At 45.5% G+C, this 27708-nt stretch overlaps 2 protein-coding genes across 2 annotated transcripts; one reads left to right on the top strand and one right to left on the bottom strand.

Annotated features, from left to right (window-relative positions):
- The first annotated feature begins 2406 nt into the window (after window positions 1-2406).
- Window positions 2407-9607, top strand: LOC138243211 (carbonic anhydrase 4-like). The gene is made up of 9 exons (XM_069198733.1): window positions 2407-2441; window positions 3119-3173; window positions 4220-4261; window positions 4434-4604; window positions 7371-7519; window positions 7713-7802; window positions 8299-8371; window positions 8463-8626; window positions 9094-9607. Exons 2-9 carry the CDS (start codon window positions 3119-3121, stop codon window positions 9271-9273), a joined length of 924 nt encoding a protein of 307 aa, XP_069054834.1. The 5' UTR covers window positions 2407-2441; the 3' UTR covers window positions 9274-9607.
- A 1232-nt stretch (window positions 9608-10839) lies between these two features.
- Window positions 10840-15900, bottom strand: LOC138242647 (E3 ubiquitin-protein ligase TRIM39-like). Its single transcript, XM_069198198.1, has 5 exons — window positions 15847-15900; window positions 15199-15265; window positions 14350-14376; window positions 13570-13596; window positions 10840-11502 (listed from the first exon to the last, which is right to left on the bottom strand). The coding sequence occupies exons 1-5, from the start codon at window positions 15898-15900 to the stop codon at window positions 10958-10960; spliced, it is 720 nt and encodes a 239-aa protein (XP_069054299.1). The 3' UTR covers window positions 10840-10957.
- Between the last annotated feature and the right edge of the window lie 11808 nt (window positions 15901-27708).

Genomic DNA, 27708 nt, shown 5'->3' with positions numbered 1-27708 from the left:
GCTGTCCTCTGGCTTGTGTCTTACTGTTTATTATGAAGAATTCAGCTGTGTTGATCAGTGTGGGACACTCCCTTCACACTAAAGAGACTCAGTTCCTCCAGCCTGTCAGTGTGGGACCATCCCTTCACACTAAAGATGCTCAGTTCCTTCAGCCTGTTAGTGTGGGACACTCCCTTTAGACTAAAGAGACTCTGTTCCTTCAGCCTGTCAGTGTGGGACACTCCCTTCAGACTGAAGAGACTCTGTTCCTTCAGCCTGTCAGTGTGGGACACTCCCTTTAGACTAAAGAGACTCTGTTCCTTCAGCCTGTCAGTGTGGGACACTCCCTTCAGACTGAAGAGACTCAGTTCCTCCAACCTCTCAGTGTGGGACACTTCCTTCAGACTAAGGAGACTCAGTTCCTTCAGCCTGTCACTGTGGGATACTCCCTTCAGACTGAAGAGACTCTGTTCCTTCAGCCTGTTAGTGTGGGACACTCCCTTTAGACTAAAGAGACTCTGTTCCTTCAGCCTGTCAGTGTGGGACACTCCCTTCAGACTGAAGAGACTCAGTTCCTCCAACCTCTCAGTGTGGGACACTTCCTTCAGACTAAGGAGACTCAGTTCCTTCAGCCTGTCACTGTGGGATACTCCCTTCAGACTGAAGAGACTCTGTTCCTTCAGCCTGTCAGTGTGGGACACTCCCTTCAGACTGAAGAGACTCTGTTCCTTCAGCCTGTCAGTGTGGGACACTCCCTTCAGACTGAAGAGACTCAGTTCCTCCAACCTCTCAGTGTGGGACACTTCCTTCAGACTAAGGAGACTCAGTTCCTTCAGCCTGTCACTGTGGGATACTCCCTTCAGACTGAAGAGACTCTGTTCCTTCAGCCTGTCAGTGTGGGACACTCCCTTCAGACTGAAGAGACTCTGTTCCTTCAGCCTGTCAGTGTGGGACACTCCCTTCAGACTAAAGAGACTCAGTTCCTTCAGCCTGTCAGTGGGGGACACTCCCTTCAGACTAAAGAGACTCAGTTCCTCCAGCCTTTCAGTGTGGGACCCTCCCTTCACACTAAAGAGACTCAGTTCCTTCAGCCTGTTAGTGTGGGACACTCCCTTTAGACTAAAGAGACTCTGTTCCTTCAGCCTGTCAGTGGGGGACACTCCCTTCAGACTAAAGAGACTCAGTTCCTCCAGCCTTTCAGTGTGGGACCCTCCCTTCACACTAAAGATGCTCAGTTCCTCCAGCCTTTCAGTGTGGGACCCTCCCTTCACACTAAAGATGCTCAGTTCCTTCAGCCTGTCAGTGGGGGACACTCCCTTCAGACTAAAGAGACTCAGTTCCTACAGCCTGTCAGTGTGGGACACTCCCTTCAGACTTAAGAGACTCAGTTCCTTCAGCTTGTCAGTATGCTATACATCTCTGGAATTATTCCAGTGCAGCAGCATCTTTTGTTTTGTAACATGCTGACCACAACAGTACACTATACTCTAAAACAGGACATTGTCCTTGTTCTACAGCTGGGGAGGATTGTCAACTCAAGGCTCACGATTTTATTCATCCCTCCGTTGTCGCACCACTTCTTCCAGCTCAGGGTCGTGAGGGAGCAGGAGTCTATTCCAGCAAGCAACGGGCCCAGGGCAGGGTACGCCCTTGACAGGACGCCAGTCCACCACAAGGCACACACACACACTGACACCAGGGCCAATATTCTCAGAGGCCAATATCCTACCAGTGTGTCTTTGAACTGTGGGAGGAAACCCATATGAACAGGGGGAGAACATGCAAACTCCACACACACAGCACCCCAGGAGCTGAACCCCAGGACCTCAGCGCTCGAAAGATAACTCAGGCGCACCTGATAGCTCTGCAGACTCCCCGAATCTGATTTCCAATCACCCTGGGGGGGAGACAGCAGGACAAAGCTGGAATTGACCAGACGAAAGAGCAGCTAGACCTCAGGCGCACATGCTCACCCCTGCTCAGTGTCGAGGTCTAGCTGCTCTTTCGTCTGTTCAATTCCAGCTTTGTCCTGCTGTCTCCCCCCCAGGGTGATTGGAAATCAGATTCGGGGAATCTGCAAAGCTATCAGGTGCGCCTGAGTTATCTGGAAAGTCTGGGAGCGCTTATCAGGGTCGAATCACACAAGCGCCAGTGCAGCAGCTCATCAAGATGAGAACGACACACAGCTGCAGAGATGGAATCAGAAAAGACAGGAGACCGATCCCTGACAAACCTTGGGACAGGAGGATCTTCTGGTGGGAGTGTGGAACAAGCTGCCCAGCCATGCTACTGAAGCTGGGCGGCACTTTCAGATCAGTTATGTAAAATCAAGCGGGCGAGAGGGGCTGAACAGCTCTGTGTGTGATTGGCTGTCTGCAGGGTTTAAGAGCAGCACAGCCCACAGATGGGCTCACACCGGGAGCTGAGTGAGTGGGCACATCGACACCACAGTGACTCCCAGAGTAAGTGTGTCTCCTTTGATCTGCTGTCTCATCTACCACACTCTCACTGGGCTTTACTGCACTCTACTGTGCTTTTACCACAATCTCACTGGGCTGTACTGCACTGTACTGTGTTTCTACCCTGATTTCACTGGGCTTTACTGCACTGTACTGTGTTTTTACAACAATCTCACTGGGCTTTTCTGCACTGTACTGTATTTTTACCACAATCTCACAGGGCTTTACTGCACTGTAGTGTATTTTTACCTTGATCTCACTGGGCTTTACTACACTGTACTGTGTTTTTACCTCGATCTCACTGGGATGTACTCCACTGTTCTGTGTTTTACCACAAACATACTGGGGTGTATTGCACTGTACTATGTTTTTACCACAATCTCACTGAACTTTACCTGTAATGGACTGTTTTACCACAATCTCACTGGACTTTACCTGTAATCAACTCTTTTACAATCTCACTGGGTTTTACTGCACTGTACTGTGCTTTCACCACACAATAACAAAGTATATCTTACTACAGTACTTGACAGAAAGTCTCAGTGCTGTGTGTGGCTGTGTAGGTTGCTGTATTGCCCTGATTGGACTGGGGTTCGTCTGTGTTCAGTGACCAGCTGTGTGTTAAAGACGCAGGTGTGCTCAGGGATACAGACTCATCTCTGTCTGGTTTTCTCTAACAGATGGATGTGTTTCTCCTCCTGCTGTGTCTGGGGCTGCTGTCCTCAGTGAGAGCCAGTGAGTATTATTCTCACTCCTCCTGCTCCTTAGATCCTGAGCTGGAAATGAAGCTCTGCTGTGGTTCAGAGTGATATACATTTCTATTGAGTATTCAATCAGCAATCTAATTAGACACAATCTCAGAGCAGTTTCAGTTTAATTTATTTGCCACAGGGGCAAGCGCAATGAGATGCTTATTTGCATGTAGGCTCCAATACAAAGACATTGAGGAAACATCACCTTCAACACACAACAACAGCAGCAGCAACAACGAAGCTGAATAACACACAGATAAAAGGCAGCAGAAGCAGTGAGCAGTTGTAGAGTCACTGTAGAATTAGACAAGCTGACATCATGAGGGAAGAAGCTGTCTCTCAGTCTGGAGATCTGTGTTTTTGTGCTCCTATAATGCTTACCAGAGGGTAATGGACTGGGCCAAACTGATCAACCTTGTGACACATTCCAGTCAGACATCGAGCTGCTGCCAAACCACACTGTGATCCCACAGGTGATACCACACTCTCAACAGAGCACCTGCAGACTGGAGTAAGAATACCTGAAGACAGAGAGATCACAGAGAATCTCTCAGTAATACACAACAGGACAGGAGACACGGTGAGAGAGAGGAGATCACTGAGAATCCCTCAGTGATAAACACACACAACAGGACAGGAGACACAATAAGAGAGGAGATCACAGAGAATCTCTCAGTGATAAACACACACAACAGGACAGGAGACACAGTGAGAGAGAGGAGATCACAGAGAATCCCTCAGTAATAAACACATATAGTACAACAGAACAGGAGACACAGTGAGAGAGAGGAGATCACAGAGAATCCCTCAGTGATAAACACACACAACAGGACAGGAGATACAGCGAGAGAGAAGAGATCACAGAGAATATCTCAGTGATAAACACACACAACAGGACAGGAGACACAGTGAGAGAGGCGATCACTGCAAACCTCAGTAACAGGATGGGAGGTGTAATTCTGAGTGTCGTAAGAAAGCAGGAAACCAGTTGTCCTGAGAATTTGCCTCTTGTAACACTCTGTCTTTCAGAGTCTCATCAGTGTGACTGGTGCTACCATCGCGGGCAGTGTGGTAAGACACCGGAGTGAATCATCTAATCAATAAAATCCTGATCAGTGATTGATTAAGGAATGCTCTGATTAATGACCCTGAATGATGATTGGTTAAGGAATGGCCTGACTGAGGTCCAGTCTCTTGTCTACACAACCGATCAGTGTACACAGGCACTGTGTCTCTGTTACAGGCCCTTCTGCCTGGGTATCCAGGCCTTTTGGTCACTGCAATGGGCAACGTCAGTCTCCTGTGGACATCAGGACCTCCGGAGTGACCACTGACCCCAATCTGACTGAGCTGACCTTCACTGGGTACAGAGAGAAGAACATCATGAGAGAGCTGACCAACAACGGACACACAGGTAACACTGACACACACATTGACTGACTGAGACAGCGAGAGACTGATCGAGACAGTGAGAGACTGACCGAGACACTGACTGACTGAGACAGATGTGGACTGACTGAGACAGTGACTGACCGAGACACTGACTGACTGAGACAGGGACTGACTGACTGAGACAGCGACTGACAGAGACAGTGAGAGACTGACCAAGACAGAGACCGACTGAGACAGTGAGAGACTGACCGAGACAGAGACTGACCGAAACAGTGACTGACTGAGACAGTGAGAGACTGACCGAGACAGAGACTGACCGAAACAGTAACTGACCGAAACAGTAACTGACCGAGACAGAGACTGACTGACTGAGACAGTGACTGACCGAGACAGTGAGAGACTGACCAAGACAGAGACTGACCGAGACAGAGACTGACCGAGACAGAGACTGACTGAGACAGTGACTGAGCGAGACCTTGACTGACCGAGACACTGACCGAGAGACTGACCGAGACAGTGTGTGACTGGGACAGAGACTGACTGAGACAGAGACTGACTGACTGAGACAGTGACTGACCGAGACAGTGTGTGACTGGGACAGAGACTGACTGAGACAGAGACTGACCGAGAAAGTAAGAGACTGACCGAGACAGAGACTGACTGAGACAGAGACTGGCTGAGACAGCGAGAGACTGACCGAGACAGAGACTGACTGAGACAGTGTGTGACTGAGACAGAGACTGGCTGAGACAGAGACTGACTGAGACAGTGTGTGACTGAGACAGTGTGTGACTGAGACAGAGACTGACTGAGACAGAGACTGACCGAGACAGTAAGATACTGACCGAGACAGAGACTGACTGAGACAGTGTGTGACTGAGACAGAGACTGGCTGAGACAGAGACTGACTGAGACACTGACTGACTGAGACAGAGACTGACTTAGACAGAGACTGACTACGACAGTGACTGCCTGAAACAGAGACTGACTGACTGAGACAGCGACTGACAGAGACAGTGAGAGACTGACCAAGACAGAGACCGACTGAGACAGTGAGAGACTGACCGAGACAGAGACTGACCGAAACAGTGACTGACTGAGACAGTGAGAGACTGACCGAGACAGAGACTGACCGAAACAGTAACTGACCGAAACAGTAACTGACCGAGACAGAGACTGACTGACTGAGACAGTGACTGACCGAGACAGTGAGAGACTGACCAAGACAGAGACTGACCGAGACAGAGACTGACCGAGACAGAGACTGACTGAGACAGTGACTGAGCGAGACCTTGACTGACCGAGACACTGACCGAGAGACTGACCGAGACAGTGTGTGACTGGGACAGAGACTGACTGAGACAGAGACTGACTGACTGAGACAGTGACTGACCGAGACAGTGTGTGACTGGGACAGAGACTGACTGAGACAGAGACTGACCGAGAAAGTAAGAGACTGACCGAGACAGAGACTGACTGAGACAGAGACTGGCTGAGACAGCGAGAGACTGACCGAGACAGAGACTGACTGAGACAGTGTGTGACTGAGACAGAGACTGGCTGAGACAGAGACTGACTGAGACAGTGTGTGACTGAGACAGTGTGTGACTGAGACAGAGACTGACTGAGACAGAGACTGACCGAGACAGTAAGATACTGACCGAGACAGAGACTGACTGAGACAGTGTGTGACTGAGACAGAGACTGGCTGAGACAGAGACTGACTGAGACACTGACTGACTGAGACAGAGACTGACTTAGACAGAGACTGACTACGACAGTGACTGCCTGAAACAGAGACTGACTGACTGAGACAGTGACTGACCGAGACAGTTAGAGACTGACCGAAACAATGTGTGACTGGGACAAAGACTGACTGAGACAGAGACTGGCTGAGACAGTAAGAGACTGACTGAGACAGAGACTGACTGAGACAGTGACTGACTGAGACAGAGACTGACTGAGACAGAGACTGACTGAGACACTGACTGACCGAGACAGTGTGTGACTAGGACAGTGACATAAGCAGTGAGTGACTGGGAGAGTGATGGGAGCAATGTGTGACTGGGACAGTGACAGGAGCAGTGTGTGACTGGGACAGTGACGGGAGCACTGAGTCACTGGGACAGTGACTGGGACAGTGACGGGAGCAGTGAGAGACTGGGACAGTGACGGGAGCAGTGAGTGACTGGGACAGTGACGGGAGCAGTGTGTGACTGGGACAGTGACGAGAGCAGTGTGACTGGGACAGTGATGGGAGCAGTGTGTGACTGGGACATTGACAGGAGTAGTGAGTGACTGGGACAGTGACGGGAGCAGTGAGTGACTGGGACAGTAAGAGGATCAGTGTGTGATTAGGACAATGACAGGAGCAGGGTGTGACTGGGACAGTGACAGGAGCAGTGTGTGACTGGGACAGTGATGGGAGCAGTGTGTTACTGGGACAGTGACAGGAGCAGTGTGTGACTGGGATAGTGACGGGATCAGTGAGTGATTGGGACAGTGACAGAAGTAGTGAGTGACTGTTTCAGTGATGGGAGCAGTGTGTGACTGGGACAGTTAGAGGAGCAGTGTGTTACTGGGACAGTGACGGGATCAGTGAGTGATTGGGACAGTGGCAGGAGCAGTAAGTGACTGGGACAGTGGCAGGAGCAGGGTGTGACTGGGTGACGGGAGCAGTGTGTGACTGGGACAGTGACTGGGACAGTAATGGGAGCAGTGTGTGACTGGCACAGTGACGGGAGCAGTGATGGGAGACACCCTGGCTCTCTCTGGCTGTGTGTCTCAGTGCAGGTGACCCTAAGGCCAGGGGCAGGGGTCAGTGGTGGGGGGCTCTCTGGCTGGTACTCCGCTGTCCAGTTCCACTTCCACTGGGGAAACTCCGCAGACTTCCCAGGCTCCGAGCACCTGCTGGACGGACAGCGCTTCCCCATGGAGGTGAGGGGACAGTGCGGGGCTGTGTGACTGTGTCCAGGGCTGTGTGACTGTGTCCAGGGTTGTGCGACTGTGTCCAGGGCTGTGTTACTGTTTCCAGGCTTGTGTCACTGTTTCCAGGGCTGTGTGACAGTGTTTTCAATGCTGTGTCACAGTGTTGTGTAACTGCTGTGTTGTGTTACTGTTGTGTTATCAGCTGCACATCGTCCATGTGAAGAAGGGGAAGAGTTTGCCTGCAGTTCTGGCTGATCCTGAGGGCATTGCTGTCCTGGGCTTCTTCATAGAGGTCAGTACTGAGAGAGAGAGAGAGAGACAGGACACTGAGAGAGAGACAGGACACAGAGAGAGAGAGACAGGACACACACTCAGAGAGACAGGACACACAGAGAGAGAGAATACACAGAGAGAGAAATGACACACAGAGAGAGAGACAGGACACAGAAAGAAGGAGAACACTGAGAGACACAGAAAGACAGAACAAAGTGAGAGAGGACAGAGAGAGGACAGGCATGATAACAGAGAAGTGATATGTGATAGTGAACGTCTGAAATGACATGGGGTTCATCTGTCGCACCAGCAAAGCTGTCTGGTTGAGCCCCAGTGTCCAGCAGAGGGCAGTGTTCCTGCAGGAAGATGAGTGTGCAGGCTCTCAGCTCCTGCGGTCCCCTGGGGTCACTGTGTGTGTCCAGTGGCGCTGTCCAGTCCAGAGACCAGCTGATCTCAGACATGTGGAGATGAAGACCACAGACTGGGATACAGACAGCCTCTCTTTGGGTTGCTAGGCGACAGAGGCAGGTGGCACTCCTGAGGGCTGGAAGACACTGACGTCACTCCTGAAGGAGGTCGCTGGGACAGGTGAGGTGACAGGAGAGGAGTGTCCAGCCAGTGAGGGTCCATCAGCGAGCGCTCTCGGTTAAGGATGCATCTCTCTCTCGTTCCCCCATAGGCTCCACTAAGACTCTGGCTCTATCCCTCTCCCTGGACGAGCTGCTGAGGGGGGTGGACCACTCCAAGTTCTTTCGCTACAGGGGGTCCTTGACCACCCCTGACTGTAATGAGGCTGTGGTATGGACCGTGTTCCAGGAGCCTGTGAGGGTCAGCAGAGATCTGGTGAGAGACAGGCGGACGTGTGTGTGTGTCTTAAACATGTTTGTATTGAGCTGTTAGTGTCCAGTCAGTGTGTCTGTATTAACCCCTCTCTCTCAGTGCAGTGTTAATGTACTGGAGTGTCCAGTCAGTGTGTCTGTATGAACCCCTCTCTTTCAGTGCAGTGTTAATGTATTGGAGTGTCCAGTCAGTGTGTCTGTCTGAACCCCCCTCTCTCTCTCAGTGCAGTGTTCATGTACTGGAGTGTCCAGTCAGTGTGTCTGTATGAACCCCTCTCTCTCTCAGTGCAGTGTTCATGTACTGGAGTGTCCAGTCAGTGTGTCTGTATGAACCCCTCTCTCTCTCAGTGCAGTGTTCATGTACTGGAGTGTCCAGTCAGTGTGTCTGTATGAACCCCTCTCTCTCAGTGCAGTGTTAATGTCCTGGAATGTCCAGTCAGTGTGTCTGTATTAACCCCTCTCTCTCTCCAGATTGACCAGTTCACAACAGTCCTGCACTTGGCTGATGTTTATCGCCCTGTCTTGCCTCTGAATGGCCGCAGTATCTTCTCCTCCCCTGCTGTCAGGCTGGCCCTGGGTGCCAGGGATGGAAGCAGCCCTGACCAGCTCCTCACTGGAGCTGAAGAGGAGCTGAACGTTCTGTCTGGCTAAGGGAACAGGGGGCCCTTTTTGAGAAAGTCATTGTTTTCACTCTACATCTGCATTTGAGACATCTTTCCTCTCTCTCTTCCTGAGTCAGGACCACTCATCGCTCTCTCCTTTGGGTGCAGCTGCATGGCTCCTACTCATAAACATAACATCCCCGCAGTAAGTTACAAGGGCTGTGAAGACATTTGGGGATTGTATGATGTCAATTCTGGAAAATGTGATGTAATATTGGAAGCACATGAAATCATATCAGGACTTTGTGATTTCATGGTGGCACTGCTCTGTCTGTATCACATCCTGCTTATTCTGTGTTTTAATAATTATTACTGCTTGAGAATCTGTTTGAAATATTTAATAAATGCTGGGCAGTCCTGCCTGAGAAGAGACGCCAGCACCTTCTCTCTGCATCGAACCCAAGCTCACACTCACCCTCCCCTGTCCTGCGACAGGACTTCAACACATTAGCACGCGAGTCACTGCCTCAAGCTGAAGTTACAGTTCAGCTACCTGCTTGTGCAGAGACCCGACAATCCCCGTTTAGAGGCTGCCAGGACCCCCAGATCTCTCCCCAGGACTGGCCCTGTCTCATTCTCACCTACTGATGACAACCTCACCTGTCACGCAGATGAAATTTCCACCTCCTCGGTGTCACTGTCCAGCCATTACTGGGTTCATCCTAGTGCCTCTGACAGGGAGTCTTCCTCGTGACTTCATCCACAGCCTTTAGATTCAGGGCTTTCATCTGGAGCACAAGAACGGAAACTAGCTGGAAGTGCATCTAAAACTGAGAACAGGAGCACATCCTTACACAGAGGGTGGTGGGAGTGTGTAGCAAGCAGCCCGGCCATGTTCTTGAAGCTGATATACAGACTTCTTTTCAGAAAGAACTGGATGTGGGTCGACATTTCTTCATACTTCTTCATTGCTTTTTACAAGTCCACGTTTCTGTCAATGAAAACCTAGCAAGCCGCAGCCACCAAACAGATGTAAAACCCTGGGCTGGGTTTAGGGTTTTGGGCTTTCATATGAAGAAAAACAGAGCTTTCACTGGCCGATTATCACACTTGATTGGGAACTGAAATAAAGAAAAAAGAAAAGAGTAACAGACACAGCGCGTCCACACCGTACTTCCCCCTGAGACAGAGATAAAAAAACTGCTCTCACACTAACAAAACCACCATAAGAAAAATAAACCCAATAAGAAATAAAATACACAATACAGAATATGCTGATGTGACCCTGTCTAAGGATTAGACTGGCTGTAGCTGCTCACAGACACAGTGCTGGCTACAAACTACAACTCCCATAAACACCCTGAGCCACTTCCTGTCTGCATCACAGTCCCTATTCCTCCTGGCTGTGGTGACATCAGTGGGTCCCTTCCCGTTCTGGCAACTTCACAACCTCCGGTGTGCGCAGGAGAGACTCATACAGGATTTCATTTTTAAAAGTTTATTTTCTTAAAATTCGAAAAAAAAACATGGGAGGGTTTCCAGAGATATTTACAAGTCAGGAGTACGGCAGGCTGGTAGCGAGTTATCTCGCCCTCTCTGGTACATGTTATTTTTCCCTGTTTAATTTTTTTTATTTAGTATAAACACGACACAACATCATCATTTCTAAAATTACTATTATATTTATGACATCATCTCAGAGGACAGAGAGCTGGAAGAGAGTCAGCCTGTGTTCATAAGTCAGTGATGGGGTTAATCTCCACACTGACAGCAGGCAGCAGCTCAAGGTCCTTAACTGAATCAACAGTCCAGAAGTCAGGATAGATCTTCTCCCCCTGAGTTAAGACCATGTCAGTGAAAGTGTAGAGATGAGCTCTGGACTCCACTGTGTAAAAGGAGACCTTCCTCTCCTCAATATCCACACACACCCCCAGCTTCCTGGGCCACAGACGGCTGGGGAGATCAGTCTCAGGGTCAGTGAGAGCACAGAAACCAGGGTAAGACTCCAGACACCAGTAACCCTGCTGGGGAGAGAAGCTGAAATCTCCTTTCCTCTCTGCAGACTCTCTGGTCACTCCTGTTCTCCACCACTCATTCACCTCCACCTCCCAGTAGTGTCTCCCTGAGGTGAAGGCCTCCCTGCTCACGACACATTTAATGTAATCAAATCTGTGAGGATTGTCAGAGAGACTCTTCCTCTGTCCCAGTTTCACTCTCTTCCCATCCTCAGACAGGCTGAGCCCACAGTGAGCTGTATCAGGGTCCAGAGTCACAGCAGCTGGGGAATAAAACAGCAAACATCACAACAGGCTTCTGCCGATTACAGTCCAATTCAACTCCATTAGACTGTGAAATGTCTTTGTCCCCAAACACACTGAGAGAGAAACACAAGTCAATTACTAATGACTTCTCTTCCCTTCCAGAGAAACAACATCTTCTGTCATTGTTTCACTGAGTATTACACATGGAAGTGATCCCCAATGTCCTCTAAATACAAACATTAAACATTAGTTTTCACAGCGATGAAACTTTATTAAATGTATTAAACGACATTATTAATGAACACAGGACCAACCAGACTGCAAGAGAAACTACAGCTCGACCACTCGCTTTCATACACTTCAAAACTCACCACAACGACCTGTATACTGTAAGAAACTGGACAGCCTGTTTGTTAAACCAGTTTATTTCAAATCTCAGTTCAGCAGGTCGTTCATCTTCTCTAAGACCATTTTCCTGATGATGCAAAATAAAAAAGTGCAGAATTCAAAGACTGCATAATGCCCGTTTGTTACAGAAAAAAATATAAGAAAGCTTTCACACTTTGAAAATGTGAGGAAATATCCAAAGTATTCAATTTAAACCAGAAATAACACATCCATAAAACCCTGAGAGAAACAGAGGCGCTCATACTGACTTCAGACTGCTCGCGCTTAGCTGTCCGCATCTCTGACAGGAGACACCAGCTGTCAATCAGTGATCTCTATCCATTGAGAGACAGGGGCGGGGCTCATACATGATCAGAGTGAATGGAGGTTTTAATCAATTAAATTCAAGAAGCTTTATTCGCATGACCAGTGAATACTGACTTAATACTCTCCTGATACTAAATACTTAAGTATGAACTCTCAATACTTAATAAATACTACCCTTCTTTCGTCTGCAGGTCAATCTGTAACAAACAGTTCTTTCCGGACCCTATGCGGACGACATAGTCCGACGGAGTGGGGAAACGTCATGCAGGAATACGGGGCAGAAGACAGGGGGGCGTGTCCAAGGTGCGCTGGTGCACGGGGGAGGTGTGGCCGAGGCGAACAATCCGAGAGAGTAGTCCTTAGGGAATATCCAAAACACACGAGTTAGTCCAAAACCAGAAGATCCATCAGAACTCGGAATTAAAACCACGAAGGCCGGGTCGGAACCGGCGGACGGGGAACGGGAACGGGAACGGAGGTTAAAACCTTAACGGGACCAGGCGCTTCCAGGTCCCGGACTGGCACGATATGGAAATCAGATGCAGAGCCCGGATGAGCGTCAGCGCCTGGCTTTTAAGGTGGGCTGGGAATGGGAAACAGGTGAACAGAATAAAGTCTTGAGTGAAAGGGCTGGAGCACCCTTAAGGAGGGGGAACTAATATCGTGACACAATCTAGTGAAGATCAAAGAGATTCTTTTCAGTTCTTATTGTTTTATTCCTGGAGAATATAAAGGCTGTAAAAAAGCCTATCCAGTACAAATAGTAGAAATATATTGGACATAGCCTGGAAAAATAGGTATCTACATGTGCTACATTTTGAAAAATCACTTTCGAAGATTTTTTTTTTTTTCGGGGGGGGGTGGATATTTCTTCCTAGTGTGTGTACTGAGTAATATATATATATAAATCTGACGTTTTAGACTTGATGTCCAGGTGGTTCCTTGAATTCAGACCACGAACTAGGCCTGTACTCTCTATCCCGTCCAAGATATTGCAAGATGTTCAGGACACAAACACTCCAGGTGGAAATGACCTTTGAGGGGCTGAGAGAGAGGTTCAGCTCTGAAAACTGGAATATTAACACAGACAGAGGAAAGAGGGAAACAGAAGAAGAAAAGGTGATTTTATAATGTTTCTTCCTGCTGACCCATCAGCCTGGTTGACATGTGAAGAGAAGCAGCCATTTCCCAGACAAGAGAGAGGCCTACAGGCTCCAGAGGAACCCCTGTACCAGAGTCCCACTGCTGCCTCTCACAGTTTACATACTGACCATCTCACACTAAAGAGACCTTCTGGACTCAAGAACACAATAACCCCAGACACTAGGGCTTAAAACAGAATCTCTACCATCAAGAAGAGACAGACCTACCTGCAGCACTGCACAGCCACTGCCATTCAGAAACACAGCGATAAAGAGACACTGTTAATCACAGACACACACTGGAACACAGAGATACAGATACTGTTAATCACAGACACACACTGGAACACAGAGATACAGACACTGTTATTCACAGTCACACACTGGAACACAGAGATACAGACACTGTTAATCACAGTCACACACTGGAACACAGAGATACAGACACTGTTAATCACAGTCACACACTGGAACACAGAGATACAGACACTGTTAATCACAGACACACTGGGCTCCATATTGAGACAAAGATGTCACTACAGTTTTCATTATAAATCTCATAGTACAAAAAGTAAGGGGTCAGGGGTAATGAAATTCACTGGAGACCAGTATGCTTTCTTGAACTGGTTTCTTTCAAGAGACTAAATGTTAAAATTACAAGACAACTTCAGACATACAGTATCAGTATTAAAAAAAAATCTGGAGCTCAGCTTTATTCACACTGAAACCGGTGTGAAACCTCCTCTTTATTGCTCATGTTCTAAGAATTGAAAAAATACATTAGTAATATAGAAATATTTAAGAATGGACTTCTGTGATGTGTTATTTTTCTAATTTATTGTTAGTGTTGCCCAGGCTTTTCTGGTCCAACAGAATTGCCCTTTTGGGAGCTCTCTGCCCCCCAGTTTAAATACCGCTCTGTCCTCCACACACACTCTTCCCCAGCACACTGACAGGGAGAGAACTTGAGCCCAGCAGGAGCTGTGATTTTACACACAGTGGACTTACGCAGGTCAGGGATGGGGCTGCCTTCACCTGTACAGAAGAAAGGAGATGGTCAGTACTGAGCTGTAGTGTCTGTGTCCAGCACAGACAATACTGAGGTTATACCCCAGACAGGTGAACGGGGCAAAGGTCATGTAAAGATATAGTTTAGAGCGTGACAGTGCATGGGTTATCAGGCTGTGCTGCTCGCTGGCTTTATGTCTAATATCTCTGAAGGAGATCAAGCACCAGCGTGAAAACTGCTCACAACCAGCTGCCCACTGAGACCCAGCAGTGTGGGCCTGGCCAGTACCTGGAGGGGAGACTCTTGGGAGAGCTGAGGCTGCTGCTGGAAGAGGTGTTAGTGGGGCCAGTAGGGGGCGCTCACCCTGAATGCTCCAGTACAGTGACGGGGACACATATCCTTATTATGTAGGATCACGAGGTCAGCAGTGAAATAGTGTTCTTACCGTCAGTTGTGTAAATACTGTAATAATGGATTTTGTCATCTCCACTATGTTTATTAAAATGCTCCACTGTGTAGGATTCATGATTTGTACCCATGACATGTAGTCTGCTACAGGCTGTGAACTTTTCATAGTAAAAAGGTTTTGATTTAGGTTGTGTGATTTTATAGCTCAGTCAGTCCAGCACAGACATGACTCTACTGGCTGAATGACAACATGATCACTGTGAAAGGAGATGAGGTTTTCCAAAGGAATATGATGTGAACCTGCAGGGAATCTCACTTTACACTGATTCTCATTCTCCTTAACCTTTTATCAGTGCATTTCTCACCAGGAATCAATACTCTTTAATATTGGTGCTCAATAGCAGTACTGTGTCTGAATCTTCAACAGGAAACAGACCTACCTGCAGCACTGCACAGCCACTGCCATTTTGAAACAGAGATGCGGACACTGTTAATCCCAGTCACCCACTGGACCACAGAGATACAGACACTGTGAATCACAGTCACACACTGGTAAGAAAATGTCAGTACAGTCAGTGCTGTCAGTCAGCAGAGTTTCACACATTGTACATACAGCATCTGCAGAAAGAGAGTAAGTCTTTATTGTATTAAAGACCTTTATTGCTTCTTACCTGTTATTATACCAGAGTTTATACTACAGTCTGCAGTCAGTTCATTTCAGGATCCCCAGTCTCCACTGCAGTGTGGATCAGAGTGTCAGTGAGTGTGAGCAGCAGTGGCTGTAAGACTGGAGTCTCACTCAATAAGACTGAGCAGCATAATGCAATAAGACACACAGACACATCACAGGACACCCTGGAGTCTGGTGCTTGAGCAACTGAGAGAAATAAGAAATAAATACAGTCTGCAGTCTCCAGCACTGAGGGATATTTCATATTTAAATAACCATCCATTAATACTGAATTCTGTTCACTGTTCAGTCAGATGAGTGAAAGTGTGGGCTGCTCTCACACAGACTAAGGGTTCGGTACCAAGAGTGACCAGTATCACTGACTGAGATACAGAGATGTCCTTCTCACTGGTCACACTGCCTGATCTCTGGACATCAGCTGGACAGTGAGAGATGACCAGTCACACACCATGGTGAGCACATCTCCACACCAGGCCTGATCCAGGAAGACTGACAGAGACAGTATCAGTCTGACACAGACAGGGGCCCAGCTGGCTGAACACAAGCAGTCAGAGCAGTTGTATTGTTCCAGCACTACAGACACTGTGTGTGACAGCAAGACACAGGCAGGACCCCCACAGTGTCAAGATACAGACTGTTCACTCAGGACAGGGGGCTGATGGGCTGTTGTCAGTCTTTGTCTTTTCAGACAAGAGTGAAGAAAATGTGTCTTTGACACATTAGAAGAGAGCAAATACTGATATTCATACAAGCAGCATTTCTTACTTTATAGTTTGTGCTGCCAGTTAGTTTCTTTCACCCATGCAAATGGTCTAAAACTAAAGTTTTCATTAAAATATTAACTTTGAAAATGTGCATTGGGACCAAACAGAGTCAAAACTGAGTAAGATCTCCTTATTTACATTGTGGTACAGGAATGTCTCTATTTCTCTGTAGCTTCTATTCCTTTTTTAAATCTTCACAACTGATCAAACACCTGTGTGTATTTGTTACGACCCCAAGTGTCTAGGGGAAAAGGGGTGTAACATTTAGGATAATTCTTTTGAAAGCAGGGGGGGTTTTGGTGAGGGACTAGGAAGCGTGATAAGGGTAAGGAACTAGAGTGGTGCCAAAGAAAAAAACAAAATAGAGCTGGCTAGGACAGTGAGGGAAAGCTAATCTGACTACAAAAGAAAACCCGAAACACACGGTCTTCGGCGTCTTCAACACCCTAGCTAACCTGCACTGACTACCCAAAACCATACAAGACAAACGGCACTCACCCGTACTAAACTAGTGTACTAATACAAAATCAACTAAGTGTGTAAGTGTACCCAACAACCTAAACTAACCTTATATACAAAAGTTCACACAAAAACACAAGTGAACCAGGAATACAAATAAGGGAAAACAAGAGTAATCAACAGGAGCAGGGTACAAAAGAACACAAAAGTTGAACATGTACCACTGGGGCAAGGTAATGACAAAACAAGGATGAACACACAAACAAACGAAAGTACAAAGAAACTAACAACAAACCAACAAAACAACAAAGCCAAAGCTATATGAAAATACACACACATACAAAGCAAAACAAACCAACAAACGAAGCCGAAGCAATAACCAGAAGCGAAGCGAAGCGATAACCAAAACCAAACGGGACCGAAGTCAAACGAAAGGCCTCTTTTTCCTGAAAGCCTCCATGTTATATAGTGAATAAAATGTGTTCTGATTGGCTGAGAGTTAATTAATGATGACGTCATACTGAAAATGTGGTGTGATGGTGGGCCAATGGGGAAGGGAGAACAATCAAGGGTCAGCAGTGTGGACATAACAGAAAAAACACACACACTGGGACGTAACAGTATTACTGACGGATAATACACTAGAAGGATACACTTCAGTGCAATATAGTTCATTACAGTAGAGTACAGTAAACTGCAGAACAACAGTGCACTCAAATATAATTCATTAGTGTTTGTATTGGTGGATCTGTGATCTCAGAGACACAGAAGATCACTTAGACAGTTCTGTGAGGATGACAGGGATGGCTGGAAATAATAAGACATGATTTAGACCATCAGAGCTCCGGTGTCTGATGACACTCAACTTGGTTTAAGTTTTCAATTTCAAATTGGCAGTTAATAGCTCCTTCCATAAATAAACTGTCAATTATAAGAAAAGTGTTAATAAACAAGTTGTTCTACGTGGACCTTTTATCATAATAACAGACAATTCAGTTAGAAAACTGGTGCAGGATCATTTACAGAGGAGCTCCTGCTGAAATCACTACAGGACACAGCACAGAGAGTCTGACTGATTTACTCACCATTGAGTTTCTCCTGCCCTGTAAAGAAACAGACAGGACAGTGAGTGACACAGCATCAGGGCTGCAGAAGCTGAAAAAATACATCAGCCATGTTTTCTATTACAAATATTCTATATTTCACTGCACAAAATAACATAAGAGAGAGAATCCTTGCAGGTCGTTCTGCTCCTCTAGCCATACGTTTGACAGTAATTGATCCACAGATCTTATTCAACCCTTTCTGCTGTGAACTTCCAAAGAACTGACCCCTCTTATCCCTGTTCTCTCTGATAGATGAGAAGGTCTGTCTCTCTCCAGGTCATCTGTGATTTCTGTGATAGATTAACAGGTCTGACACTCTCTACCATTCATCTGTGGTTTCCCCTTTAAAGGTCCCCACCCCCTCCTGTCACGTGATCATGTTTGACCAATGAACACAGAGCTCATGAATACACTGTTCCAGACTGAGGGAAAGTCACTGCCATCAGGGGCTGAAATAGACAGGAAGGGTTAGGGGGTCTTTGAATGGGCTTGACTATGGTGACAAAGATAGATACTCCGGAATCAGAGGACTGCACTACTCTGAAGTGAATCCTTAAACTACTGCAGCTGTGTGTGGTTGTCAAATCTTATTCTAATATTGAAATGTAAAAATGTATATACCTGTTTGTGCCTTTCTGCATTAATCGTACTGTACAGTAGCGATAAACAATCTAATGAAATACAATGATTACACACAACTCTGCACAAATATTGTATTGTACAATATTGTGTAACACAAACAGAAATATTTTTATTTCATATAGTACACAGAAATATTAGAAATTGTGTATAAATAATAATTAGAGAAAAGTTAATTTCATTTTACTTTTGCTTATTAAAAATATACTATACACAGAGGCTTTAAGAACATATTGTACTGTAATTTATATCAATTGTAACAATCCTGAGCCCTGAACACCTGACCTTCATCATCCAGCTTGCCCTCTCCTCTCTCTATAAACAGAGTCCAGTTTCCTTTCTCTGTCTCTCTGGCCATCACTCTCTCCCTCTACCTTCTTCCTTCCTGTCCTCTCTGAGTGACCAGCACGCCTGTGTCCCAAACAAGGACAAGAAGGCAGTTCACTGCACTCCCAGTCTCTTGCCTCTCTCGTCCTCCTGTGCAGAGGGAAACTACAGAGAATCGCTACAACATTTTTTTTTTCAAGACATGTGATCATTAGGCTAAGGAGAAAGAACAGATTAAATGAATCTTCTTTCACAAGTGTCACCTGTTGATCTGTTTTGAGCAACGAAGGGCTGATTGTGGCTCACTGGTATAATGCAGTGAGTTTATCTCAGGGTTTGATGTGTATTATAGATGTTTGTATTATAGATAGCTGCATCAGTAGCTCTGCTGGGGTGTAGTTTTCTATAAAGACTAGAACATGCTCTGGCTCTTGAGCTAAATGTTGTAGTTTTTTAGTTCCCACTGGCAGTCAGTTGTTATCAAAAGGAATGTCCTGATCTGCTCATATACAGAGGAATTTTAAATCCTTCCTGACACAGACATTCAAACACACACACGTGTCTATATATAATGAGCACATACTGTCCATTATTCTCCACTGGATCACCAGAAGTACTGATGCTGCTACAGTAACAGCTGCTGTTAGGAAGAGAGCCACCATCCATCCAGAGGAGCAGGGAAATTGTCTCCTGGAAAACAGGACAGGAGTATTATCCCACAGGCACTGACACACATCTAGTAGGGCTTGTTACTGACAGTGTGAAGTAAGATTTATGTTCTATTTCTAATATAATGTACACATACTGTAGAATTCATGTTTAGCTGTGCACTGATTCAACCCTAAATAGACCCCATGCAATACCATACTCTTCTGGGAAATATTGTTTTAGAATCACTCACTTTTTTGTGTTTCTACTGCCCAGAGTAGAATTGTACATTTTGTATGGGTATGAGTGATAATCCATTGCTCCTCTATTCATACAGTCATGCTGGTGTGATTCTCTTTATTTGTATGGATGTGGTATCACTCTGCACTGTGAAGTATTATTCTGTTAGGGTCCATGTGTATCAGGTCTCAAGCCTCTGTAGACATGTCAATCAGGAAGCCTGTGTCATTATGTCTTGTAAAAGAATTTAAAGCCTACAAACAGCATCAAACAATATCACAATCTGATGAACTAATGCATATACATTTTTTTAGATAGATACTTTATGGATCCCATGAGGGAAATTGCAGTGCAACAGCAGCTTAACACAGACAACACAGCCACAGTGTAACGAATGATACAATAAAAATAGTACAATACATACAGATGCAGCCATTCAAAGTGCGCGGCACAGACACGTACCGGAGGTTATTGGCTACGGCCTCGCGCATTGTGACGCGCGATGACGCAAAATACCGCGGTACGTGATTGGTTGACGGACAGGGCACTCGTGGTGCGTTGGTAGGTTGAAGAAAGATTTAAATGTCTTTACTGTGCCCGTTTTAGTATTGAATATTTATATGGCTGGTCTCATTACTTTAATGAAAAAATACACACCAGTATTCCATTTCTCCCTAAACATTTTAAGCATCGAAGTCTTTAACTAACGTGATACCGGAGTCAACAAGCATACTTTTAGAATTTGATTAAAAGGGAATATAATATAGAATCACGTATCTAAAGAAATTAATAACGATATAATTATATTCATGTATCGCAACACAAGCCGGAATCCAGCCGGAGCCATGACTTTATTTTTTAACAAACATTTCTTTGAAAAAATAAAACGTTTCCCTGGGTCAGATAAATAAAAAAAACTTCACTCGCAAACAAATTTATATTTCTAAATATCACAACATGATTGAATTAAGTTATTTTAATAACAATGAATAGTCACCTATGCGTTACAATATAAACATTTATATTGATTTAAATCTCGTTTTGAATTAAATCGCAAACGCTTAGATTTCCCCGTTTAGATTTATTTTTCTCGGGATCTTGGGATTAAACGTGGAAAGATTAGATTGTAATCGTTTTTATTTTTTAAATACATTTTATAAAAGTGTAATCTATACTAAAAAGCTGTACACCACCTGCTATAAAGATACATATTGTAATACTTTCGGGCTCAGACAGGAAGGACACAAGAACTCAGAATTGCGAAGTTAAAGCCTTGATTTTATATATCACCTTTAAAAGTGGCATCTCAAAGCAATACAGATTACAAAGTAAACACCCAACACTGATTGTACCCATCTGTCATGCTACAGTAATAAAGCACCTTGAATTGAATTGAATTGAGAGAGAGAGGGAGGGGAGGGCGAGCGAGAGAGCACAGTCAGGACAGACAGGCAAATAAGATACACTCCACAGACATTCACAACAGCGACATATCATAAAACATTTGTACATATTGTTAAATTATTACTTGTTTTTCAGGAAGTTAAAAAAACACTTGAATTACTTATCCAGTCTCTCGAAAAAAAATATTTTTCAAGCAATGCAACTAATGTCGGGCAACGTGTTTTTTTTAATCCAACATTGACAGGCACATCTTAAATCTTGTCAGTCAGCTCTTTTTTCTCTATTTGAATTGTGGCGATTCAAACAACCTGGGATAACAAGTGGTCCCAAAGTCACCGAGCTCACAGAGCTTCAACAACAGATGACAATTTCCTTAGTCCTTTCTTAGTCTTCCTGAAATTGTCAGATTATGAGTGAATAAAAGCATTTTATTAAAAACACGTTTGTGTTTGTTTGGGAGCTATATTATGTATTTTTCATATGTAAGATATAATGATGTGTTCCTGATTACACATTGCACGACTTTAAAAGCTAGAAAAACAGGTTTCGATTCACATTATCTGGCGAGCCTATTCTACTCTGAGAATGTAGGGGGAGGAAGAATGCCCCTGGTCTTTTCACTTACTCCAATACACCAACGCATTAGCATGTTAAAGCGATTTCATTGAGGAGCCTAGCTTTCTTAACTAGTAAGTACTGTACTTACTGGGTTTTGAAGGGGGGGGGGTGTCTTTCGCTGGAAATCTCGCCCCCTTCTACTTTGAAAATACCTGTGAAACCGGTTTAATTCATCACAGCCAGCACTCCCGCAGAGAGGGGGGTTGTACTTGCAGTGCATCGGTATAGATGGGAAAGCCAGAGCCGAGTCAAGTCTAGCCATGTGTGAGTCTAGTCTCACAGAGCTTCAACAGCAGATGACAACTTGTGAGTTTGATTAAGAATGAATAAAAGTATTTCATTAATAACGCGTTTGCGTTTGTCTGGGTGCTGACAAAGTAAAAAACAATTACTTTTTGACAATGAAAAACTGTGTGTGTGTGTCTCTCTCTCTGCTGGCGTTTGTAATCGTTTTTATTTTTAAATACATTTTAGCAAAGTAATGTACCATAAAAGTATTGTGAGACATATTTGGGTTAACATGTTCAGTGTTCAGTGTGTGGTAATTTGTTTGGTGCAAGTGAAGTTTTATTTAAAATCTGACCCAGGAAAAAGGGAGGTGTGGATGGCTGAGGAAAGAATGCAGGCTCGCGCTGTGTCAGTTATTCTTTTTGTCTTTTTGAGCCAGTGAAAGCTCTGTTGTCCTTCACATGAATGCCTGAATCATTGTACCGAACCCAGGATTATACAGTATTTTTTCTTTAAAATACCAATAACAGCAACAATAACAGTTTACATAATATGTTGATGTTCCATAATTAATGTAGTTTATGACCTTTATGACCTTCGTTATGCTCTTCGTTAATGTCTAAGCCGGAACACATCATTATATCTCAGTATTGTTGTTATTGTTTTTATCCTGTAAAGCGCTTTGAGGAGCCACCTTTAAAGGCGCCATATACAATAAAGTTCATTATTATTACTATTGTTAATTTGCTGGACAGAGAGGTGAACATTATTACGCAGAAGACAAAGATAGCGATTTACGTTGCATTGTGCATTGTGCTGCTATAATACAGTTTTAAATAATTAAAAGTCTAAACAGTATCAGCTTTATTTATGGGTTTTAAATAAAGGCGATTTAAACGTGATTTAAATCAATATAAATGTTTATATTGCAACGCATAGGTGACTATTCATTGTTATTAAAATGACTTAAATTCGATCATGTTGTGATATTTAGAAATATAAATTTGTTTGGTGCGAGTGAAGTTTTATTTAATCTCTGACCCAGGGAAATGTTTTATTTTTTCAAAGAAAAGTTTGTTAAGAGACGTTAGCTAAAGACTTCGATGCTTAAAATGTTTAGGGAGAAATGGAATACTGGTGTGTATGTTTTACAAGTACTGAGACCAACCATATACTGTATGTTTTTGTTCCAAAATTAAGATCGTTTATGTCTTTCACACACGTTACAGTATGCTCCTATTCTTTTTATGCTCAGCTACTATTTCTTGCAAGATTTCCCTTCAGTGGTAAAATTCCATCTAAATATTCAATACTAAAACGGGCACAGTAAAGACATTTAAATCTTTCTACGACCAACCAACGCACCACGAGTGCCCCTGTCGGTCAACCAATCACGTACCGTGGTATTTTGCGTCATGATGCGCGAGGCCGTAGCCAATTACCCGCGGTATGTGTCTGTGCCGCGTACTTTGAGTGGCTGCATCTGTATACGTATAGCCGTATTTTCGCCGTGATATATACGTATATTCAATGAATCACTGCCCACTGGGTGTGCGGACCTTTTCTTATTTACCTTGTGCAATCGTTTTTCATAAAATGTAATTGTATTATAGCATGAACCCCTGGCGATTTTCTTGATACGTTATATGTGCTCTTGTTTGTATTGTATGTATTTTTGTTGTTCAAATGAAAAGTAAGAAGCATAATTTTCCGGATGCAGCTGCTGTAAAAAAAAATGAGATCAAGGGTGCTGTACGCAGAGGTCTGAAGCCTGCTCCACAGGAAAACTTTATCCAGAAACTTTATGTTAAAGAAGTCAAGATCTCGCCATGAGAGGGGAAGCATCTCAGAAAAAGAAGTGCAGTCGGTTCCACGGTCATAACGCCACTAAGTTGGATGACAAGAGCAAGAGCCACCCGGCTTCCTCCAGGCAAGTAATGAGACAAAGAGACAAGGCACAGCGGGTAGTGTGGCTGAGCAGTCTAAGGTGCTGGCTTAAGGCTCCAGGTTCTTTGGGGGCATGGGTTCAACATTTGTCTTTCATCTTTCGCAAGCTGTATAGATTTCTTTAAAAACAAGTTGTTGCAGAAAGGAAACCAACACTTGCATTCACGTAAATTAAAAGCCATGGGATTTGACTATAACGATAAACTCTGTACAGTAAGACATGAAGAAAGGCACCGCTGGGAATCGGACGCAGGATCTCCTGTTTACTAGCCAGCTAAGCCAATTAAGCTAAATCTGTTCCACAGATGTACAATGTGCCTTTCCTCTTGTCGTATTCAAGAGTACTGACTGCGTGAGCTCCTCACTATGTGTCCTGTACTCTACTGTGATTTCATTTAGATCATCTACGTGGAGTACAGTGACACGATCGCCTTGAATATTTTCACTTTGAGTAAGTCATTGAAGAAAACAGAAGATGTCAGAGTGGCCTCATCAACAATCCACTCAGGCAGAGCTCCTCTGTAAAGTGCTGTTTGTTCACATCGATTGGCTTTTTTTTGCCTTCATTCATGCAAGTAGTACAGGCAGACGCCCCTATTCTGCCGTGACCCAGATTCGAACCGAGGTTGTTGCGACCACAATGCAAAGTACTGACCACTATACAATCATGGCAAGTTACCAAAACACACGCTGGGGGAGGAAAAGGCTGTGCTCTCTCGTGTGACAGGAGTCACCTGCTCCTGCTTTCCAAAAGATCAGCACCATGTACGAAAGAGACGCATTAAAACCACTCAAACATGTGCAAAACTTGCGAGAAGAGGGGGCTCTTGTTTCCACCTGAAGACTTCTCGCATGTGAGACGAACTGATCATTGCTGCAGCTCGGAAACCTGCAGGAGGTGGGAGGGGTACTCTCATAGACAGTGCTGATCTGAATCCCCAGAGATTGGATGAGTATTCAACTTCAATGCATTACAGCTCGAGAATTCAATTGTTATCCCAACCAGCTGATATCAATTTAATTCCTAAGAGTTATGTTCTTGTTTTGAGTATCTAATGTAGAAGTTGGAACCAAGTTCAATTACGAAACGGTCTAAATGAATGATATACTGAACATATGTCCTCTTGATATATGTGTAACACTTTGTAACTGACTGAATATATACCTTTTGTATTCTGATAACCCTCTCGATAAGATCTGTTAGTTTTACATGCATATTCTATGTATTAATAAATGTATCCTCGTGTATTAGTACCTGTGTGTGTGCGTTGTTTGAGTTATATCGCATGGTTGGATTCTAAAGCCATCAAAAGAATCATTTTGTGATTTACCGCTACAATTAATAATTGTCCCAGTAAATGCCCAAACCCTACAGAACTGGTGCCTTCAGAGAGCACACTACAACTGCATCCAGGATGGCCCAGAAAGTGAATCTTAGAAGCATGAAAAACGCATTTCTCGAGCTTGGTGTATAGCTGGTTGTCGATGAGTCTGGACAAGAACTCCTGGATGTGATGGACATGTTCCTGAGGGTTGGCGGAAAAAATTAGGATGTCGTCCAAGTATACCAAAACAAACTTTCCAATAATGTCCCTAAAGGTCATTCATGAAGGACTGGAAGACTGCCGGGGCATTAGTGAGTCCAAAAGGCATAACCGGATATTCATAGTGGTCATAAAGGCCGTCTTCCACTCATCCCCTTCACAGATCCTGATTAAATTATAAGCCCCTTGTAGATCTAGTTTTGAGAAGATGGACGCTCCACGTACGGACTCCAGAGCGGCCGGGATTAAAGGCAAGGGGTAGTGATCTTTGACTGTAATGGAGTTCAGCCCTCTGTAGTCAATACAGGGCCTCAAGAAGCCGTCCTTCTTCCCTATGAAGAAAAACCCTGCACAGGCTGGGGACGAGGAGGGATGAAACCGGAATCCAGGGTCTCCATGATATAGTCTTGCAGGACTTCATTCTCTGCCTGTGAGGGGGTAGATCCGTCCTTTGGGTGGGAGGGTTCCCGGAAGCAAATCTATTGCACAGTCGCAGGTGCAGTGAGGGGGGAGCGATAGAGCTTTCTGTTTGTCAAAGGCTTGTTTCAGATGTGCACATTGGGGGGGGGGTGGGGGGGTAATAGACTGCTCTTCCAAGGGGATTACTGCAGCAGCAACATTGAGCGTAGGGTTACAACAGTTGTCACGACAGGCATGGCTCCAGGCGATGATCTCATTCTTGGCCCAGGAGATGTGGGGATCTTGCTTCTTGAGCCAGGGAAAGCCCTGGATCACAGGGTAAGCAGGGGAATCCAGGAGAAGGAGTGAAATGTTCTCCACGTGAGTGGCACCAACAGTAAGGGATAGAAAAAATAGCCTGCCAGGTAATGTGTCCAGGAGAAATCGGTGACTCATCCAAAGTTTGAATGCAGACAGGGGGTGAAACCGGAGCAAGAGGAATATCCCACTTCTTAGCAAAAGAGGTATCCACAAAGTTCCCCGCTGCCCCTGAATCCACCAAAACCGAAAGGGGAAGGGGCGTGTCCATCCATGAAATCTCAGCTGGGAATAAAGGCCCCGAAGAGGATTGTGAAAAAACAGCACTACTGACTCTAAGAGTAGGCAGTGGGAGAGCTCGAGATGGATGTAGGCGAGCAGGTGACCCAACGCAGAGCAGTACAGACACAGCCCCTCCTGACGGTGCCTTTCCTTTTCCTCCAAGGACAGGGGTGCATGTAGCAGGGTGGGTGCCAAAAGGGGAGGATCCATGGGGTGCACAGGTCTGCTTCCTGGGTGTCTCTCTGCTCTCTGAAGCCGAATGCGGGTGTCCAATTCAACCACCTGAGCGATAGGTGGGTAGAGGCCTGAGCATCAGGTGGTCCTTTAAATCCTCCGAGAGACCCTTAGAGAAGAGGCAAACCAAAGCTTCAGGGTTCCAGGCAGACTCTGTGGCGAGGGCTTGGAATTCAGCCACATAATCTTGCAGTGGTCTGTCGCCCTGGCGAAGAAAGGAAAGCCGAAGGCAAGTCAAATCCGGGTTGCTTTCAGAAAAACGTGCCTGGAGACGGTCAGCAAAAAGCTGAAAGTCAGAGAACAGCTGATCTCCCCTAGCAAGCAATACTGCTGCCCAATCCAATGCTTTGCCTGTGAGCAAGGAAAGGGCGAATCCAATCTGCTCCCGAAGAGTAGAAAAACGCTCATGCTGCAGCTGAAAAGCCAGGGAGCACTGAGCAATAAAGCCCATGCAGCCTGCAAGGCTGCCATCATACTTCTCCGGGAGGACAAATGGTAAGGTTGAGGGAGTGGTGGACGGGGCCGCGGGGGTCGGAGCAGGTGCTTGTGCAAAATGCGTTACAGGAATCGGTGCAGGAGCTGGCGAAACAGGGGAAGAAAAAAGCCAGGGGACCTGGTTAGTGAGCTGTTGGAGTGAAGATTGCAGCTGGGTGATAGTTTGGGAATGCTGCGGGAGAAGGGAACGAAGAGTCTGTGCATCCGCGTGATCCATAATAAGGCTCGGTTTCTATAATGCTGCTCTGAAGAGGTGAAACGGATCCAATGCAGATGCCAGAGTCGTAGGGAGGTAATTAGGCGAACAAACCGAAACTAGGAGCTGAATCGTAGTCCGGATCTGAAGGGACAGATTCTGAACTGCTGACTATGACCAAGTCCTGCCAGAGAACTGTTCTTTTTCTTCCCAATCACATTCTTCCTGAGAGTAACACGTTGATGAGTAAAGAGACTCAGTCACAAGGCTTGTGTCTCTGTCGAGCAGGACTCTCAGCCTGAGGGTAAGGAGTTCAAGTCCTGGCTGTGTCCTCATGTTAACTTTCAATTTCGTTCCTAGTGACAGTAAGACGGTGATTAGTACAGAGATTGGCTTGTCAGGAGCTCTAAT

This window comes from Lepisosteus oculatus, chromosome 14, assembly GCF_040954835.1.
Source record: "Lepisosteus oculatus isolate fLepOcu1 chromosome 14, fLepOcu1.hap2, whole genome shotgun sequence".
In the NCBI taxonomy this organism is placed as follows: Eukaryota; Metazoa; Chordata; class Actinopteri; order Semionotiformes; family Lepisosteidae; genus Lepisosteus; species Lepisosteus oculatus.
Note: the sequence above shows the minus strand (reverse complement) of the source record. Positions and strands in the feature narration are given on the sequence as shown.